At 35.9% G+C, this 21,362-nt stretch overlaps 1 protein-coding gene across 1 annotated transcript in view; it reads right to left on the bottom strand.

Annotated features, from left to right (window-relative positions):
• Positions 1-7,729: 7,729 nt before the first annotated feature.
• CCSER1 (coiled-coil serine rich protein 1) overlaps positions 7,730-21,362 on the bottom strand; it is a 650,146-nt gene continuing 636,513 nt past the window's right edge. Inside the window, exon 11 of the mRNA XM_017831720.1 lies at positions 7,730-7,926. Coding sequence (XP_017687209.1) covers positions 7,841-7,926 — 86 coding nt within the window. The 3' untranslated portion in view covers positions 7,730-7,840. The remainder of the gene's footprint in view (positions 7,927-21,362) is intronic.

Here is a 21,362-nt window from a genome sequence, read left to right as displayed (position 1 = left end):
TAGTGTAAAAAGTTCTGAACAGGTGTCTGTATTTTATTATTAGCACAGTATCAAATAGCTTCAATCTAGAATTTCCATTAAGTGATTAAAGAACCTCAGGAAAAAACAGTATAAGTCTTTTGATTGTGACAGAATGCTAATAGCATTAAGTCATAAAAGAATTTCTGTTTATTAAAGTGCAACATGTATTTCCCAACAAAACTATGAAGAAAAGTCAAAGAAATGTAAGCCATTTCAAAGACAAAACCAACACAGGCTCATCATAGAACACAGGATTTTTATTAACCAATGATATTTTGGCAGAATGAAAAGAAAAACTGTAAAAGCCCTTTATGTTAATTTTAAATACAGAAATATATGAATGTGTACCTCTATGATAACTTTTAAAATTAAAATTCCATACAAATATTTAAAAATAATATATATATGTTTTCCATTAAACACAGAAGGAAAAATAATGTCAACCAGAAACAGTAACAAACAACCATTAAATAATACCAATAGAATCTCACAGTACTGTTTTACAGACTGCCATAACTCTTCAAAGTAATCCACAGAAATTATTTACCCAATAATTCGATTAAAAAAACACAACAGAATTCTGCTTGATATTCTTCAGAGACAACAGTGTTTTTATCTAAAGGCTATGTATCTTTTTCAGTCAGTGCACAAAGATTGAATTTGAAACAATCAGATTCTTATTGCACAGAAGTTACAAAACCTCAAAACAATTAAAAAAGAAAACATTAAAAAAAATCAGAGGATGTGGGGAACTATGGTACTAAAATAAAATGTTAAGGTTATGTCTTGAATATTCTTAAATATTACATAATATTTGCCTGTTAAATAGGAATAAGAATTTAACTAATTTATGGCTTTGTAGAGTAAGACCACTAAAATCACTGATGAACTTGTCAAATCAGAGATTAGATACATTTTACAGCTTTCTTTTCAGACCATATCTTGAGGCAAATACCTTCACTATTGTAATTCTGATCCAAGTTGATTTTTAAGTTGCCTTTTTAAGTGTGCTATCTCTTAGAAAAACTATTCTCATTTCTTTCTCTTTAAATCTAAGTTACCATCATCAAAGTGATCCTGGACTGACTAGAGTATGTTCAGTGAAAAAGCTTTTCATTGTCTCACATAGAACTGTAATTTTCAATACTTTTCAACAGTGCATTACTTATACTTAACCTTCAAGTTAATAGTTTCCTTCTTTTCTCATTTTTGTTAATCTTTTAAAGCCTCCAATTCAAGTACTCTGTATGATATTGCCAATTACATTTAAAAAATTTATTTCAATAGCGTATAACAACTAGCCTTGCAGTGCACTGTTATTCAAATTAAATGGATAACAGCATGCAATACAAAATTCAATGTCTTATTAGTCCTTCAACTTTTATAGTGGTCAGTAGTTTTAAAAAATAGTATCCTGAACAGCAAGACACTCATAAACAAATTCACAATGAGAAAATGATCAGATAAAATGTCCAATTTTAATACATAAAGCAGAATATTTTTGTTAATAGAAAAATGCCCAAAGCACTCTAATGGCCTTCGGCGGTATTAAAGAACATGTACAATTTTCAAAAATAGTCAAAATTTTAATCAATTTTTTAAAATTAAAATTTTAATTTTCCCCCAAATCAGTTTGGAGTTCACATAGGTCAAACTGTTTGTGGAGATGTTTGTATAAAGGTTTTCTCACAAGAATCTCTGTCATTTATTGGAAAGGAAAACCAAAAGTGTGACCCTGTTAAATAAATGCAACTCTTGATGCAGGGTCTGGGTCATGACTCTCTTCAGTGTTTACTTACTTTATAGAGCAGGCTGATACCCAGTGTAATGGCAGTACCATGGCTGCATGGAATACAATTACATAAACCTACTTCAGATAGTTAGAAAAGATGGTACAAAGTGCAAGGCTTTAGGGACAGAATCTTTTTTTTTTTTTTTTCTGAATCATTTCAATGCTACAATGCAATTGCATTGTTCTGCTTACACTTATCCTTCAGATAAAGATAATACTCTGGTAATAAAAAGATGTAAATTCACTCAGATGCTGTTTGATCAAATTATGGAAGTACCCTTAACCATACTTTGTGCTGTTACGTGATCATTTTATCTCATTTCTTGTTATTCCAATAGATTTACTTTATAAATATTGCTTCAGTGTATTTCACAGCAAATGGCTATGCATGACCGGCCCTGGAACAGAAGAAGAGTTATTAATCTCTCAGCCTTTACCCTTTCATTACATTTTTCTGGGCAACAAAACATCTGTTCTCCTCTTACACAGATTTTTATGTACTGTTGATCCTCTTAAACAACATCAGATGCATCACTGATTAAGGACTTTGCTTATATTCTACTTGTAATATTGATCATCTCTACACAGAATCTGTAGAGAACATGTACAAAAACATGTTATTTTTTTTGCACTCTTAACCATGGGAAAGAAATAGATTTTTATTTTTTTTTAATTAATGATGCGGCAAACAAAGCCCAATGGTATAACTGGACAAGTGACTTTAGTACAAAGGCAGTTTCCTATCTTTTTGACTTATCTGGGGGTTTTGAAGAGTAGTTATATGTAGATATAAGTAAAAATACTTTTTGTACATTATACCTTTCAAACAATAAATATGAATGGAATTGCTTATGTTAGAAAAAATATTATTTATTTGTGTGTTACTTTTTCAAAGAAGTGGGATTTGACTGTTTTATTTTTGGGGATTGCTTACATGCTTAAAGTAGAGAATTCTGAACCCTGTTGAAATCAAGAAAAAGAATACAAGTTAATAAGTTCATATTAAACCCCCATATAAAGTGCATTGACATAATGGAAAATTAAAAATAAATAAAAATTCTACTAAGATTGTTGATATCCATATGCATTTAAAAACTACCCTATTAGGGCCTTTCAATGTGACAAAAGCAGGCTCAAATCCTGCAATGTATTTGTTTATGCAAGTGCTTAAGTAATTTTGACAGGTTTTGGGCAGATGTAAATCAGCTCTAAGCAGTTGGAGCCTTCACAATTCGGAAGGGAACATTTTCTGTGAATGTACTTACTACTATATCAGCAGCACAACAGTTCTGGGAGAAAATATTAAACAATTTAATGGTGAGATATATATAAGAAAAAACAAACAGCAGAGCCTTCTTAAAGCAGAAATAACACAGGGGTGCAACCTGTCTACTTAGTCATCACAAGCCCATACCCAAAGGAAATATTTCTGAAATCCAGAGAGACACAGAAAGGGTCACAACACAGAATATAAGGAGATGTAATTTGTGCAATAGAAAACTCTTCTCGGTGGAGTATTTTGTTTTATAACCTCTGTGTGTTATAGCACAACCTATATTTTTTTCCTCTGGGTATTTATTTCAACATTTTTTAGATGTTACTCTACTTCATTTACGACCTATGTAGATACACAAAGGGTTTTACAGGGATTTTTCGCTTTTGAATGTGAAGGTTAAAAAAAAGTGCATTCACCATCGATCGTGATCTGGTATTTTTGCTGGGTCAAATATTTTCTTGTCTGTTTTGCGAACTAGGAAAGATTTCCAAATTTGGAGTCCCCTATGCATAAAGTGAGACTAGTTGGATGAAAGGGCACAATCCCAATCATCAGGTGACTTAACTCAGTATAATCTAGTTGAAGTCAATGTCATACCAATCAACCCAGTGGAGATATGGCACAACTTTAATGGCATATAAATTACAGTACTGATTTGTAAATACCTTAGTTTTATTGGTTTGCACTGTATTTAACAATATAAAGTGAATTAGCACAGACAGAAATCACTACTTCCAAACTGGCTTTTAGGAAAAGGAAAAATATCAATTTTTAGGTTGTGACTGTAATGAACTTGTAGGACAAACATGAATATTTTGGTAAGCTATCAAATGCTTATCTAATCATCATGTGAACATTTTAGTCTGGATATACACTCTCACAATATGCAGAAAAAAAGTCATGTAAAGAAAGCCCTTCTAACATTTATGTGCGTGTGCCTAGTTTGGAATGAAAAGCAATAAGAGTCTGGATTGAAGGAAAGGAATGTATTCTGGCTGTTTAATTTAACATATAGCACCCTGGCCTGTCTTGAAAGGTGGCAGAATTTGATGTTGCTGGATGATTTCATAAGCTGATAAACAGTCTAAATACAGGAGAAGTTTGTAGTAAGACTTCTCTTTCCAGTATGCACAAGCACACAGCTTGAACTTCATTCACATGCACAAGGTACACAAAAAAACCCTTTCCTCTGCTCTCACAGCCAAATATAAAACCAGTACTGGACAAGTGTTTTCCTTCCATCTCAATAATTTATGACCAGGGCTGGCTCTAGTCTGTTATTGTACCTTATAAACATGTCCTGTAGAAGCACTCTAGTAAGGGAAGTAAGGATAAGTCTAGAGATGATAAGCCATTTCAGGTGTGGCTCCATTAAATTACTAAAAAAATATTTAGGGCACAGGTCTGAGGTTCCTTTTGCCAAGCGATTTTTTTAAAAAATGGGACGGACATTGCTTCAAATGGAAAGACTATTTCTTTGGGGATTTCTTCCTCCTTAAATTGCCCTCTATCACACTAAAAGACATGGAACTAACAAGAAGTAATTTTAAGCAGAAACTTTGCAGTTATGCTTTGTTGTACAGGAACAGAAAATAAAAAAAAGGGAAAAAAGGTACATCCATGCAAAAAAAATAATAAATGCCTTTTCCCCCTGGTGTCATGTCTTTGGATATGTACAGCCTTGGAGAAATGTATAAATCATTTTATACATGGAACTCTTAAAAAACTAGAGATTTTTAGTACAAAGGAATCAGTTCACTTCAAGAATGTCCACATGCTGTTGCTTTATGATTTACTATATACACAAGAGGATCAAAGAAAGGACCTCTGTTTTACAGTTACTGCTGTACTATACATTAACATGTGGCTAATACCCTTCTCTGGGTGAGATTTACACTTAGTATTACAAATAACATAACAATGCTGAAAATACTGATACAAAACAGCTTCAAGATGACATTTTAAAAATATCCCTCACTTTCACTGAACTGTTTTTTCCAGTTTTTTTTAAGTTTTCAGCTCTATAAAAGATTCTCCAAGAAAATAGTAGCATTTAAAATGTTTTTTTTTGAAATTCATAGATGGATTTTTTTTAATAAAGTGTAATCCAAAAGTCCATTTTTCCAGGAAATAAACAACTGTAGTACATAAGATATGGTTTGGTTTTGGGTTTTTTGTGGTGTGGTTTTTTGTTTTTTTTTTTTGAGGGGGTGTGTGTGTTTTTTCTTTTTTTTTTTTTTTAATGTAGTATAGTACATTTGTATCCTGGAAAAAAAAATCCTTGATTACAGCATATGTTTAATTTATTTACAGATCTGAAATATAATTGCACACATCAACTTTTGAGATGAGCAAGACTGAAATGAGTTGTTGGTAAGAATCAACTGTCCTCTGAATCTACCATGACATTAAGAGATTGCTCAGAACAGAAAGTGATTCTGAGTAGTGAAATTCTCTTACTATTATTTTTAACTTTTTTGGTAGACTTTAAATTATGAGTTGCAATGCAGAACTGGGAGTCTCGAATACCCATAGTTAATTCGGTCAAGCTGTGTTTGCAATTTTTGCACATTCTGTTTTGGCAGTAGCAATGTACACATGAACATGAAGAATTTTGGCAAATATTTGTCTTCATTCTTATGTATCCATCTCTGGATACTCAAAATTATCACCACAGAATATTTAGACAAAACCTGCTCTCTTCAACATCGGATAATGTAATAAAATCTGTTCTAACCAAAATAAAATGCTCAATAAACAGAAGCCGGAAATTTCAGGCTGCTGAAATCACTTTGCAGAATATCTGCCAAGCTCATAGTCTATTTTTTTCTTAACTAACCAATCCTTGTGTTAATCCTAATATTAAGTAGTGAAGCAGATATATTTAACACTAGGATCATTAATTCATTTTACATGCTCTATGTGACTTACCTTTCAAAAGTTACAGATTTTTAGTGGCTATAAAAGCTTTGTTTTTCATTATATGCTATTTCTGTTAAGTCACACTGCCCTGCTTCTTTGTGTGAGAATGTGCTGCACCCTTGGCTTTCTTAATCACCAGTTAAGAGAGAGGGGACTTGTCTCAGATCTGCCTCAATTGTACTTAAATGTGCCAGATCATTTATAAACTACTAACTGTATCTCCTTCTACAATTCAAACAGAGTACCCTCCATCGGAGAGATTGTAAACTAAGTGTCATGTTTAGTATATGCCACATGTTTAGAGTAACTTGACTCAGATGCCTGTTTTCAGGCCTTCTGAGAGGGGAAAACCAGATCTTTTGCTACTGACAGGTCTGCAAGTTCTATGGTGTGATCAGATGATTTCATACCCCTGTGAGACCAGGCATTAAATTAATCTCACTTTTGTGTAATATGTCAAGACTAGCAAACCTGCTGAGTTGGTATAAACCAGGTTCTTAAGTACAGATGACACAGCCTACAGAAATTTCGATTTATGCAGGTAATTTGGCCCGGGTAATAAGACTTCTCTTTTGTCTTTCACTCATTTTTGGTTTGGGAAGTGAAATGAAACTATAGGATGCATTATATAGCAGAATGTCACACTGCATCATGAGTGATACAGTGCCTGTAAAGCACAACTTGACATGTCCTCATAGAACAGAAACACCTGAAGAAATGTTGCTAAATCAAGGTGGGAGGAAGGAAGGGAAGGTTGAGGAACCAAGCTGACATTCTCATTGGGACTCAATTACTGACTTGAAAACCTGGCAAATCACTTGGACCTTGCTGTTAAAGGAAAATCACTCATCTCCTCTACTGTGGCATGAGGCACTCATAGAACACATACAGCAGGAAGTGGTAACACACCTCTACAAGTCAGAAAATTTCACTGTATTAAAAAAAACCAAAACGTAAAAAGAGGGTCCTTAAAGATTTCTGACTCCTTATTTCCCTAGTCTCTACAAAATTCAAGAGGGTTTACTAATTATTATCTATTCATTCCTCACATCTACTTTAACAGTAATATCATTAAACATACATGATATTATTTAAGATCATCTTCTAGAACTCTCAGGAATGATAGTGACTTATAGAGGGGAAAAAATAGTTTGCCAATATTGGACTAGCAGTGCCAGCCAAATGGTCCCATTTATTATATCCATGGTGACTTCCACATGACAAATCAGGCTAGTTATTTAACAATTTAGTTCATCCTTTTGCCTCATTCCCAGATGGGAAAGTATGGAACCTACAGACAATGCTAAATTTTTACTTTATTTTTTTCACATGAAAGTAGCAACAGATGAGAAGTGAAGACTGAGTTCTAGGCGAGCTTATTCTCCTCCTTAATCAACTCTCCTTCCATGGCAAGAATATAAGCACCTTGTTAGCCATCTTGTTGACCTAAAGTCTGTAGCTCTGCTGTGTGTAAATTGTGGTGGAGAAAAACATTTTTCCTGCTGTACATATGTAAAGAGATGGGTCCCCTCGGAGGCTGTCCAAGTCTCCCTGTGAAGGTGGTGTGCTGCCGAGGTACAGCAATTTGGTCTTTTGGAGCCCCTGAGAACACTGGATAGCTGTCTGCCTTGGATGCTGGCTTTTCTGTACTTGGTGCTGTGATAGCCAAACCATTCTGGGTGACCTCTGAAGCGAGGGTTTCATACGTGCCTCTAGTATGCTTGATGACTTCCACGATGTCCTTCTCTTTTAGCAGGTTACTCAGACACAAATTAGACAGCTGACAGCTCTTGCTTTCATAGGCTGCTGCTTGGTTGCCTGATGGATGTCTAAAAGGGTCCTCGGTGGGAGTATGTGCTGACTTTCTGTCCCTTGTGCTGAGATTTTGGCTCACCATTCTGATTGGATATGTAGTCTAGGGAAACAAGACAAAACAAAAGTCTTAGTAAAGAACACAGTAGAAAAATGGTGTGGAGTATATAAAGCACTCCTCACTACACATTTCTGTAGACCCAGCACATGGGTCTGGCAGACTAAAATGAAAGACGACTCTCAACTGCTGGTAAAACTTCCAAGGCACTGCCAGCATAAAATAAAAGTACTGTTCATTCATATTTAACAGCATTAACATTGACAAATGCTTACTACAGGTAATGATTTAGGCATTTTCTTTAAAAAAACATAGTTTAGATCAAAGGAGGATAATTTTTTTTCAGAACATAATAACTGGATAAAAAGTTTCCACGAACTGTAAACAGATTTTCAAAAGCATTTCATATGATGAAACGAGAATTTTCATTGCATGCAGTTCAAGACTTAATACTCTCAAATGCTTACAAAATCTAAAGAACATGTTTTATAAAGATCTTCATGCCTTGGTTAAGCTTAGAGCATGCTCAGTTCTTATTGTCCCTTGAATCCAGGTGTTTCGTTGCATATTTACAAGTCAAATACAGAGCAATAATTTTATTTCAGCTGCCCAGTAAAAATACAATGTGAGATGGATTCCAGCATGTTACCAACTTCTGATGCTGTGTAATCATGCATGCATTTGATTTTGTTTAGGTGATGGTAATCTATCTGTGCATGACAATGATCACTGCAAATGTTCAGCGTGTAACTAGTGTAATACTTCATATTGTCCTCCATAGAACACCTGACTGAGAAGGAGGTGATGGTGCACTTTCCCTGGTTAAAGCAACTAGTTAATCTGCAACAAAGGTCCAATTTGACTCCATATAGGTTTTCTGCAACAGAACTCTAAATGGACATAGTAGCATTCTTGACATTTACATTAATATATGAGCTCTGACATTGCAAAACAAAGCTGAGAGAAGAAAAAATACTACCAAGCCTTACAACAATATTTTGCTAAAAATATTTCAGGATGTTTCCCTGATTCTATAGGAAACTTGGATATATTGTTTCAGAATGAATTGTATCACTTCACATACATTTCTATTTTAAGCATCACAGAAGAATGATACAGTCAATACTGACAGCTTAAATCCTTTTTCTTAGTGTAGGCAGGCTAATGGTCATGATTTTACAGGTTTGGATTGAAGGATTGCAGGGAATTTTAGGTATCAGAGATAATACTTCAAAAAATTATTAGTACTGGACCATCAATTTTTTTCCACTTTATTCAGTGCTGATTGCATCCAGATTCATAAATGGGAGTAGAACACTTCTGGAAAACATTAGTTCAGTTTTTATGCTTACTGGACATAGATGATGAAATGAAATTCCATTTGATTACTAGGGAATCATTCTTGGGGGAACCTGTCTATAAGTTCAATCACTTTTTAACAGTTAATTTATCTATCTATCTAGCTATCTTTCTTTCTTTCTTTAATGCAGTAAATAAATTCTTCCTACTTTGACAAAAGAGTCAAATTTAATGACCTGCCAAAAATCCCTGCATCTATTGTAAGGGAATGTTTCTGGAGTTACCATATGTCACCCTATGCCCTTTGACAACCTAAAGATTGATACAAAACCTTAGAGGAAGCTTAAGGTGGGACTTCTAGTCTATTCTCTGGATTTAAGTCTATTCTTTCTCTCTCTGGCATGGAAATGATGAAAGAATTGCTGTTTGATCTTGAATACCTGTTTATGTCTTCAAAGAATGCTGTCAAGCAACCCCTTAATCTTCTCTGCTCTAGAATAAAAAAATACCATGTTGATCTTTTCTCATAGGACTCATCTGCTAGACTATGAGTCATTCACATTTGTCTTCTCTGTACATTCCCTTCAGTAATTCCACCATTTTTTACTTTAGGCATAAGGCCCAAGAGTACAATACTCAAGGCAATCCCACACCATTATGAAGCAGAAGAAGCACTATTAATCCTAGGAAGGACTTCTTCATCTGCTTCCTTTAATTACTCCAGTATGAGATTAGTAATTTCATTTGGCAACAACATGAAATTGTTCACTCATGTTCATCTGGTTGTCCACAATAGTTCCGTGATTTTTTTCTACAAAATTATTTCTAAGTTCAGCTGATTATTGTCACTTAGACATAATACCTAATTTGTCTATGTTGAATTTCATAATTTTTCCTTTGATCTTTAATGTATCCAGATAATTCTGAATTCCAGTTTTATCTATTAACCTATTTTCCATCCCACTCAACTTCAGGTAAGCTATAAATTTAATAAGAATAATCTCTAGTCCATCATTCTGGTAGTAAATGAATAGTATTAAACTCTATAAACCCCTACTTACTATAGCCTTTTCTTTTAATATTGGGCTATTGGTAAGTAATTTTGAAGGACACTTTTCCAATTTATGGAAATCATAATCTTCTCCCAAAACTCACAGAAATAGACACTGATATTGCAGATTAGTCAGTATATACTTGTTTTAATAAAAACACCCCAAACCTTGTAGTGGTCTTATACACTACTCAGTAAAAAGTCTAGGAATTAAGAACCATTTCATTCTTACAGCTGCTACTGATGTGCCATCAAAAGCATGTAATGAATCTGTTTAATCAGTAAATATCCCTATTCTTGTCTTCATTCAATCAGATTACTCAGTCATAAGCAGCATGATGTGAATAACAAGAGTTTAAACATGTTGCTGTAGACCCTTGTGGCTTTGGCTACACAGGTCACTTCTAGTGAGAAGCATGATCATTGCTAGAAGTCTTGGATACAAGGTGTCTTATAATCTTAAGAATTTCTAAGCTGTCACTCTTGCCTCTTGAAATAGAATAAAAAATAAAAACTTGTAGGGAAAAAAATTCTTGTGAAATTATTTGTGCCGACAAGGAAGGTTTTAAAGTAAATAGAGAAGAATCAACTGATCTTGAAAATAAAAACTGCAGTAGCATGTTCAAAGCAAGGCATACTGTTGAAACTGGGTACCAGTAACAGGTCAAGGCATGATTACATTATTTTTTTATACTGCTTTTTAACTTGATCTTGATGAAATGCTGTTATGAATATCTGGCACTCTGGTGTTTCTTTGCTCTTCCTTATCAAGGTTATATTTCACATGAAATATTTTCAATTTAGAAAATAAATGCTGGTTTGTAGGTCTACAAAATACTTGCTTCTGGTTCCTGGACAATGGGGGGAGAAAGTTCGTGTGTATGTATCAATAGATATTTAATAATATAGATATGGTTAGGGAATTTCTTAGTTTTGTGAAGCTGTAACTTGCTGAAATTCCTCTTCTATTGAATAATTAAACAAATACCAGGTGATGACAAATTAAGACTAATTCATCTAAATTTTAAAATAGCAAAAGAAATTCAGAATATTCCATCAGTACTCTAAGACATCGGTTTGGCCACATCCCCAGCAATAAGATAACAAGATGGTTAACAAGGAGAGACAGAATCATTCTATCAGATGCATAGTTAGATATCAAATGAGCAGAGATTTTAACAGAAACACTCCCAAACCCAATACTATCGTTTTTATCTATGAAAAAATTACTGAAGAATACCTTCCAATCAGAAAAAGAGAGAACAGTGATCAGATGGGAGTCAAAATCAGCAATAAATCCTCTCCCCTCTCTTCACACAAATAACATTATTCTCCCTCCAAAATATTATCGATAAAAAGTCCAATGCAGGTTTGATCTTAATGCAAGTAATTTTTTGCTATCATTCTAACATTTTTATAAAATTCACAGCATACAGAATTAAAATTAGCTGTATGTTCTTGTTCATTTGATGAATTCAGATAATTTAGCTTGAAAGAATACAATCCAATTGGGTTTTCTTGCTGGTCCATTTTACAGTTATTTAGGATCCTTATGAACTGGTCAGAATGAGAAAAATGTCCCAGAACGAAATGTACAAAAGTAAAAACCACATATGCCATACCACCAACAACAAAAAAGTTGGACAAACCTAAACATTTATTTTTAACCTATTTCTCCTTATCTTCCTGTAAACGTTTAACGCAAAATTTTCTGCAATGGACTTTTAGGTACCAACTGGGTTCTATGAGCATTAGACATGAGCGAGCAAAGCCACAATCCCAATGCATCTGTTTGCCAATTTGAAGGCTGAGTCCTTGTCCAAAGCTGAAGGTGGCTTCATGCCAGTCGTGCTCCAGCCTAGCCTAGAGCAGCTGCAGCGCTGCTGTAAACTGCTGCTTGGCAGAGCTCCAAGGAGCTGATCTGCCAGCTGGTGACTGCTGAAGCAAAAAATCCATTCATCTCTTTCCCTTTTATTTTTCAGTAGCTCAGCTAGAACCAACAACTTCTCTGCCCCAGAAATCCCCAATGCCACTCTATAGTCTGCCTAACTGTGGGCCCAGGAAATGGGTTGCAATTAGGATGCAAATGGGGCTGTGAAATTTCTTTCAAAAGTGTCCCATTTTAAATATATGCAGAGGGGAAAAAAAAGGCCTTCTTTGTTGTTTCAAATATGTCTTAACCTTTAAGAAAACATCTGGATTTGAATTTCCTGATCATATTAAACACATACACACAAAAAGTGCATGCTTCATGCTTGACTCTATTTCTCAAAAAGAAAACAAAAAAGGTTTTTATTAAAATCTGATTGGCTGTAAAATTTTCATAGGTTTGTATCATGATCAGTTATGTTTTAAGGCACAAATACGTGAGAAATATCAAAATATTTTAGGTTTGATTATTCCACATTGCCGCTAAATACATCAAGATTAAATCAAAATGAGAACTCAATATTCTTAAAATACCTTTCCTGTACATTTTTTGAGGGTTCCTCTGTGATTGTCATTCTAGCAACTTTTTCTAATATTAGGAAAAAACTCAAGCCCCCTCAATGACCCATCACAAAGTAAAGAAAATGTACTACTCTCAGAGAAAGTTCCAGAATAAGACATGTTACAAACAAAACACTGTAGTCATTCATCACTTTCCATTTTCAAACCCAATGAGTGAAATCTGACAAGAGTTAACAACAAGACAATAGTGCTGCAGGACATTCCAAAATGAATACTGTTTCTGACTGTCTTGTGATAAAGTACTAATAAAAAATGACAGGAAAAGACATGAATTACAAAAACACCCCAAAAAGGGTGCAGATTTTTAAAATGTCTGTGCCCAGAGGCACCTGGGAGTCTTAGATGCCTATAATGTAATTCTTTCAAACAGAGCAGCTTTCTTAAATACATCATTCTGACAGCAGGCATAGAGAATAAAAACAAACAAAATACTCCCTCATCAGCCTACCCACTGCACCCTAACAACCAAACAGTGGTGTATTCGAAGAACACCCCAAAGGATTTTTGCTTTCAGAGGTGTTAATGGAAGCACACAAGAGAAAGCAATTATTCTCACAGAAACCTGAAGACTTTTTGGATTCCGTCATGTTTTCTACTGCTTAATAATTTTGTATTTGCAGATATGTGAGGAACTAAAATGTTTTTTCCAATGCAATATTATCTATACAGCCCAGCATGGCTCACTTGGCCCCTGTCAGGTCTCAGCTGGACTGCAGCACCTTCTGCTGAACTGTCTCCTCTTGTGGCCTAGCCCAGAATTCATAAAATATAAAGCAACATAAAGGAGTCCAGAAACAAAACAAGGTGCTATAGCTCTGTATTTCTTTGAAGGATGGAAAGGATTAAGCCCTGCACGACGTTTTTGAATTTATATCCCTTCAGATGCCTTTCGCAGTTCTGACAGTTTATATAAGTGAAGATCTAATTTACCAAAACACAGGTTAACTCAGTACTTTGGTATGCCACATCTCTCACTATGTCAGCTCCTTAAATTCTACACCTCCTCACTTTTGTGCTTACCAGCTTCCAGCCTAGAGATGATCCAATAGAAAATGTAATTTAGCTGCTGCAGGTAATTGTTCTTCATTCAAGACTCTTAAAAAGCACTCACTCTTATTGATTTCAGTAGCACCTGAACTGAGAGAGTGGCTTTTACAATCCAGACCTGCATATATTGAACATCTCGTGCTGCCTTCTGGCAACATGTGACACATGAAAGGAAGAAAGCAAGCCCAGTGTATCAAAATAAGTCACGGATTAGTATCAACAGGTTATGGGTAAGAATCAGCTGCTGATCAATCTGACAGCTCTGCTGTTGTCCATTATAAAATGAATGCAGTCAACATAGATCAGATACATTTCTCTTTCTGCCTTTCAAACACCTTCATTTACTTACTGAAAGCAAAAATTATGGCATGCTAAAATTCATGCCTCTTTGCCATAAGGTCATTTAAACAAACAGGCAAATTGAATAAAAGTGAACTATAGTAAGCTAATGTCCAAAAATAATTTCCTGGTAGTGATGATACAGTGAGATAAGTAACTGACTGAGGGCTTACATAAGATATTCATTTTCCTATAACATAGAATTATCCTTGAAAAATTTTATTTATGTAAGTAATAATGCACAGTTAAGGCAACAAGGTGCAAAAGGATGTAATGCTGTTTTATAAAGCAGGAAGAAAACAGTTGAAGAAATTCCCATTAATTTCTAGTAACATAGAGTAAATCACTACTCTGCATTCTCTATACTGCATTTCAAGGGTTAACTGGAAGATTTTTCTCATTAGTAAATCTAAGAGAAAAATTTGCGTTTCATAGCAAATACTAGCTCCCCCATCTCCAGCAATTCTCATAATACCTCTGCCTCTACTGAAGCCTTTTACATCTCTTTTTACTGATCTTCTATCCCCCCAGCTTCTTTGGGTAGACATAGCTATGGCAGTCAATTATGATGAAAATCTCTTCATTAAGCTCTTTTTATGCACAGGCTCCACCTCTGTTTACAGGCAGCAGAGTCTAAAGAAAGATGCCCAAGTCAAGCCTGCCCATGGAACCTTCGAGGCTCCACCAAAGGAGACTGGATAGGCCCCACGTTCATGCGGTACTTTGGGTCTCATTATTTCTGTGCAACCCAAGAAATTATGGCCTCTTGTGTCATGCTTTTAGCTACAGTCATATAGAAAGTCACAATGTCTGCAGTTAAGGTCCTCTTTTGCATAACTGATGCAAAATGAACAAACAGAAAATGCAGAAGTGGATTCATGGGAACACCAGGGTCACTTCAAAAGACCACAGTTCGTGCAGTGTGGGCAATGAAGTATGACACAAAGGTCCTGAGGAAACACTAAGGGAGTTTGCTCTGGAATTACAATCAGGAAAACTGGACAAGTGCTAATTAGCCCTTCTGAAAGAATGTGCTATTCAGCTGACATTTATTGCTATGCTAACACAGGTGTTCTGGCTTTGCAAGCCAAACTAGTATTTCTATACAGCATTTGATGTGCTCTGTAGTCATAAGTTGTTACAGGATCTCTGCCTTGTGCCTTACCTATGTTATTGATGACCATAGCCTGAAAGCTATGAAGTCCATTTCTATCTCCTTACATTTTAGAACTGTGTATAGTTGGTGGTGATAGAAAATTTCCCTGTGTAATTTCAAACAAACCAAGTTTCACATAGGTAAGATAAACCATCAGATAAGTACATAAAATAGTCTCTGCCTATGCCAGCAGCTTACACAAAAGAAGAAAAATATTTCATAGCATCTTTATTGTACGTCTACAAGAGTCCATTCAATTCAGATCTCTTTAAACCAGATTGTGCAGGGCAGTGTTCATTACAAGACATACTACTTAGTGTTCAGGAAAATGAACTCCAACAAGGTAAATACTATTTCATATATTTCATGTATTTTAAGGCCAGAAAAACCTGTTACAATCACCTTGTCTGACCTTCTCTGCAGTCAAAGCCAGAGATTTCTCTTGGTGAAATCAAGTAATCCAAAAGAGGGACCAGAACTACAACATAATTTAGAATGTACGGAGAATTAACGGAGAACGTATTTTATTTCTTCTTAATCCATAAAATATTTTATAGCAATGCTATCCAGGTCCTTACTGGAAATGTTGCTATATTCTGGTAACAAATCCTAAATTAGTAGTTGAACATACTGCTGCTGACAAAACTGCTAGGAGTTTTGTCACTAGGAGATAGTGTCTCTACAGAGCAGAGGGGACTAGTGTCTAAGACATTTATGTATACACAGTTCTTGGAGAAAGTGCTGGTTGGATTTGGAGCTATCCCTGTCTGCAGAAATTTTGGGTCATTTAAGTAGTTATATATATGATGTGAAGGTTCTGTTCTCTTAATGTACATGATTATACAGGATGCATGACCATGAGGACCCCAATACAGCCTGCAAAGTTAGAGAGCCCAACACTTCACAAAAGCCTGATAGCACCAAGATTCTTACTTGAATCTTAAAAAACCCCTTCCTTTTCATCTTACTTCCTTGGAAACATGCAAAAAAATAATGCAGGTATTTCAAAATATTCACCATATTAGCTCCTTATTTCCTTCAGCAAAACTATATAACACAAACTCAGCAAGGGAAAATGAACAAAAGAAAACAAAAACATAAATAAGCACTGACTGAAATTTCTTATTTTGCCTTTCTTTTTATGAGAACCAACACCAAGAAATTTGTCAAAAATACTGAAATATTGGATTCTACTTCTCTATTCCTATGCCTAGCTTAGGCATGGTTAGCAACATTATATTTCATACTATACTTCCAACTTTTTTTAATAAAGCACATGAGAAGGCATTTAGCCACTGCCCATTGCAGCATACCCTTTCTCCGTAAAAGTGTAAATTTACATTTTCTTTTCTTTACAGTCCAAACTGTGGGTTTCTCACTTGGGAAAAAAAAAGAAATAGAAGATAATTTGCTCACTTGGGTTTATGGGCTCAAGGGGATCTCATTGATGTGTACAAACACCAGAAGGGAGGGTGCAAACACAATATAGCCAGGCTCTTTCTAGTGGTGCTCTGTGACAGGACCAGAGTCAACGGGCACAAATGGAAACACAGGAGGCTCCATCTGAACGTCAGGAAACACTTCACTGTGAGAGTAACTGAGCACTGGCACAGGTCGCTCAGGGAAGTTTTTGAGTCTCCATCCTTGGAAAAAGCTGTCAAAAGCCATCTGGACATTATCCTGGGCAACCAGCTCTAGGTGGCCCTGATTGAGTGGGGGGCTGCGACAGAATGATCTGCCAACCTCAGCCACGCTGTGCCTTGTGAGTCTGAGATCCAATTACGAGAACAAGTGAGAGGCAAAAGACTGAACAGAATAGGGTTTAGGAAGTTACATACACATAAAATCTGCAACTCACTTTCTACTTTTGCTTTTTATTTACATCCTATCACTGGGGCTGAACCCCCAGTGCATTGGTCCTAAATCTGGCAAGGAACACAAATTTTTCCAAGAGGTGTGTCCTTTGACCAGCTTAAGTGGCATGACCTGCATGGCTTGCCACTCAAGCAACAAAGAGCTCTCAAGGCACCCTCAAGAGGAGAGATCTCTGGTCTGACCATCAGATTTTCTGCTGTAAACTGAAATCCCTGTGGTGCTGAATTCCTCTATTTTGTAGCATTTATTAGTGTTACAAATATTCTTAGTGTTCTCCCTCATCAGCCAAAACAGCACTGTTTTAAAACTGTCATCTACCTAAAAAGGATACATTTAATCTTATCCATGTACAATGAACCTGCCTTTTGTTTGAGACTACCAACACTTAAACTGGCTAAAAATTTGGCCAATGTAGCTAAAAAGACACCATGCTTCAACTCAGGGAAGTTGGAAGCATGGTAGCAAAACTTTGCACACAGATAACAAAGCAGTCTAAGGCAACATTCCAGACACTCCAATTAACTGTACACTGAAAGATAAAAGATGAGCAATGTTTGAAATTCATGAAGGAGGACAATGTGCATGCATATACTCACACACACCCTGAGGACTGATAAAAGATAGTCTCAGATTTGACTGACATCCATCAACTCCTAAAGGCCTATAAAGCACACACAAACAACTCCCCAGAAAATTCCAGCAGCACACCTGAAGTAGGCTGTGTAGGCTATGCTTACAATGCACAGGTGCTCATTATTTAGGAGGGGATATCTTACAAGCTGCCTATCTCACCTCTGGGTTTCTGCCTCTCAGCCATTGGCAAATTGCTCCCCTTCCTTTTGCAAACCTTGCAGGAAACAGGGAATACTCTGTAATTCAGGGCACATACCAACTCTGCTGCTTCCAGGCATTCAGCTAGTGCATGTCATCTACCTTTCAGTCTTTTAAACACAATCTCTGCTGTGATCTGGAAGATGCTTAGACACTAGTTTGGCAGTTCTTTGCTCTGGTCCCAAAGTAAAACCCTTCCTCAGCTGTGGAAAGAGAGATTAAGCAGGGTGTTCTGGAGTAAAAACAACTATGCTGATGACTATACTACTAGGTATGCTGAAAAAGCACCCTTGTCTCATTAGGAATATCAAGTAGAAATTTTGAAAACCCCAGCTCACAAACATTTTCCTACCAGCCAGAAGTAAATATGATGAATCAAGTAGGTTTGGGCATTAGAGCACATTGGAGCACAACTCAGCATATTTGTCCTAACATATATCTAATCTACTGCTGCCAGAATAGTCCTAAAATTACATTTCCCTGCAACTGGCTGAGCAATTGCACGGAGAGCCTCTAGTAACCTCAGGAAGTCTGGCAAACAGTAGGACACCCACCAACTGCTACCTGCCACATGCAATAAGCAGCACAAAGCCACCCTGTCAGAGCGGTCTCAACAGTTCACCTCCCGAGGCCAAACAGGTTAACAGCTGACTCCTGGCTTTTCATGTAGGAATAATTACACACTTCTCAGCAGACAAACTCTCATGCTGATATCTGCCTGCATAGTGCTAGGGAAGGAAATGAAATGTAGAAGCTCTACATGCACAAGATCTACCTGATCACCCCAAACTTGCAACACAGGCTTTTTTTTTTTTTTTCCGCCTACAGTTATTCCTTAGTGCACAGTACATTGCTGCTTTGGGAAAACTCATGTTCAAGTAGCAACACTGCTTTGCCTTTCTCTTCCTTGTCCTTCTCTTTTTCCATTTCCTCATTTTCCTGGAGGTGCAGCTACAAGAAAGAAGACCTTAGAGCATACAGTTGCTTCTAAGACAAAAATCAATCTATCCAACAGCCACAGTGACAATACGTCGAATGATGAGAACAGAAAATGTTGAATGCGCCTGAGTGCTGGGCTGTAGTGCAAAGAACTGCTTCTGCCCCGAGCTCCAAAGAATTTTAATATGCCTGCCAGAAGAGGAGGAGACTCTCAAAGTGGGAGTCATACTCTTTCTGAAAGCTTGACCATGTCATGACACTCTGTGATTCCCTTTCCTTGAACTATCCTGTCTTGAAATGTGGGCAACACACAAATGGTTGAAATCCTTTCACAAGATGTAGCGATACATGGAGCAATTGTGTTGCAAACTGATTTTGAATTGAAATGGGGATATTAACTTTTCAGACTGTTTCTCTTTAAATTCAGAAACCTGTGTTAGACAATAAATAGGAAGTGGCTGCTATGTAGAAAGAAAAGCACTCTCCTTTTAGTACCTGAAGAGGAATGCTGAAAGTGTATGTGAATACCAATCTTTACACAGGAACAAAAATGCATTCCATGCCAGTACAAAAATGAAACTGCTTCTCAATAGCAGAAATGTAGGTTCTCCTTTCTCTTCAGAAATTATTTAATTGAAAAATAGTCTGCATGTAACACCTTTAATTTCCAGATAGAGTACCACTGCTTTGAAATCTTAATAGTGGATTTAACAAAATTTATACTATAAGTTCAACACGCATCCTTATGAGAATCTCTAACCAGAGTGACTCATGATAACTTTTCATTAATATTAAAACACATCCTCCTGAAAGCCCTAATAAGGGTGTCTAATATTTTCTTTTTCTTTTTTTTTTTTTTACCTGATAACAGTCACTAAGTTTTATTTTAATAGAGTTTAAATATCACAATATCCCCTTAAATAACATCAAGCAGATTTATATGTTCACATAAAGGAAAATAAAATAAAAACTATATCTACAGTACAAACTTCTCTTTCTATGCTTAGTGTATATTTACACAGAAAAAATATTGAATATTATTTAAGGTCCTATTTAATAAAAATATCTTTACTTTCTTCCAAGAAGCTTTTAATATTTATTAAATAGTGTCCAAACAATGTTGCCTATAACAAATCTCACAAATGCAGAGAAGGAAAGAACTTGCCTAGATATTAAAATGCAGAAAGGAAAAAAAAAAAAAAAAGCCCTAGTGAAAAAACCTGCGAATTCCTCACCCACAAGAAATGTAAGAACAAACAGGTCAGGTCACGTTGCACACAGGTAATATTTTCTAAAATGTTGCTAGAAATGGTGAAATGATGTACTGGCTTAATTTGACCATCTATATGTATATATAGCCAGTGTAAATGTGAAATAAAAAGCACACTAAATCTAACTAGCCCACAATGCCATAAACAATACCTATTATACGTTATTTCATTCTCTCGGGGAAAGAAATATATGGTAATTTGCTAAGCTATTTTCACTTCCTTCTTAACATTTATGGCTATTACTAGTAAAAAGAAACAACAGCTTGACTTTTTAGCATGCAAAATGCTAGATCTGAAAAAGACATATGAAAGAAAAATATATGCAGCTTCTCACTTGTACTGTGTCAGCAAAGTCTTTAACTAGGTATTCTAGGTAGAGTTTGCTAATTATAGGTGATTTCTGGTTCTTACAAATTATCACGGGAAGACAAGGAAATGAGGAATGAGAATTCGAGAATTTATGGGAGTGTAGCACTAAAAAAAACCCCTAATGTCCCTACTTTGCCAATGCTTTGCATGTGAATTATGACAAACCACAGTATTAGAAAGCCTAATTCAGAAATGCCCCATATTTGAAAGCTGTGTCTATTCAGACTGTATATTCCTGTGTTTTACTCTGGTCATTACTGCTTTTTTCTCAAATATGAGGCTGTAACTGGATGTCTACACTTCAGGGAATCACCTCAAGCTCACACTAAAAAGAAGGGTATGAATCCACAGAGAATTATTTAAACTTCTACCCTGGGGGCTTGGGTTCTCTAGAGAATATTTCTCTTGGGAACTACAGTTTTTAATATTGTATCAAGTAAAATGGCCACTGCTACGCTAGACAATATGAGGCAGAACCCTCTGTGTGCAAAACTTACCCCACTATATTAAGTTTTGTACCTCTGCCATCTTTACTGTTTAACTTGCTGCAGCCATCCCTGCCTGCTAATTCCCTTGTGTGTCCAGGTTTGAGTGGCTATGCAGTGAATTATATAAGGAAGCTGGTGTGACTGAAAACTACGTCTTTCATATCTCTCTATATGTGGAAAGTTATTTTTCAACAAGAACAGTTCACTGATCAAATGCTTTTTAGTCACACAAGAAGAGCAGCCAGAACAATCATCCAAAGAGGAAGATGGAGACCAAGATTTTCTTTCTCTCTCTTTTCTTTTTT

The sequence above is a fragment of the Lepidothrix coronata genome, unplaced genomic scaffold, assembly GCF_001604755.1.
Source record: "Lepidothrix coronata isolate B3197 unplaced genomic scaffold, Lepidothrix_coronata-1.0 Scaffold195, whole genome shotgun sequence".
Classification (NCBI taxonomy): Eukaryota; Metazoa; Chordata; class Aves; order Passeriformes; family Pipridae; genus Lepidothrix; species Lepidothrix coronata.
Note: the sequence above shows the minus strand (reverse complement) of the source record. Positions and strands in the feature narration are given on the sequence as shown.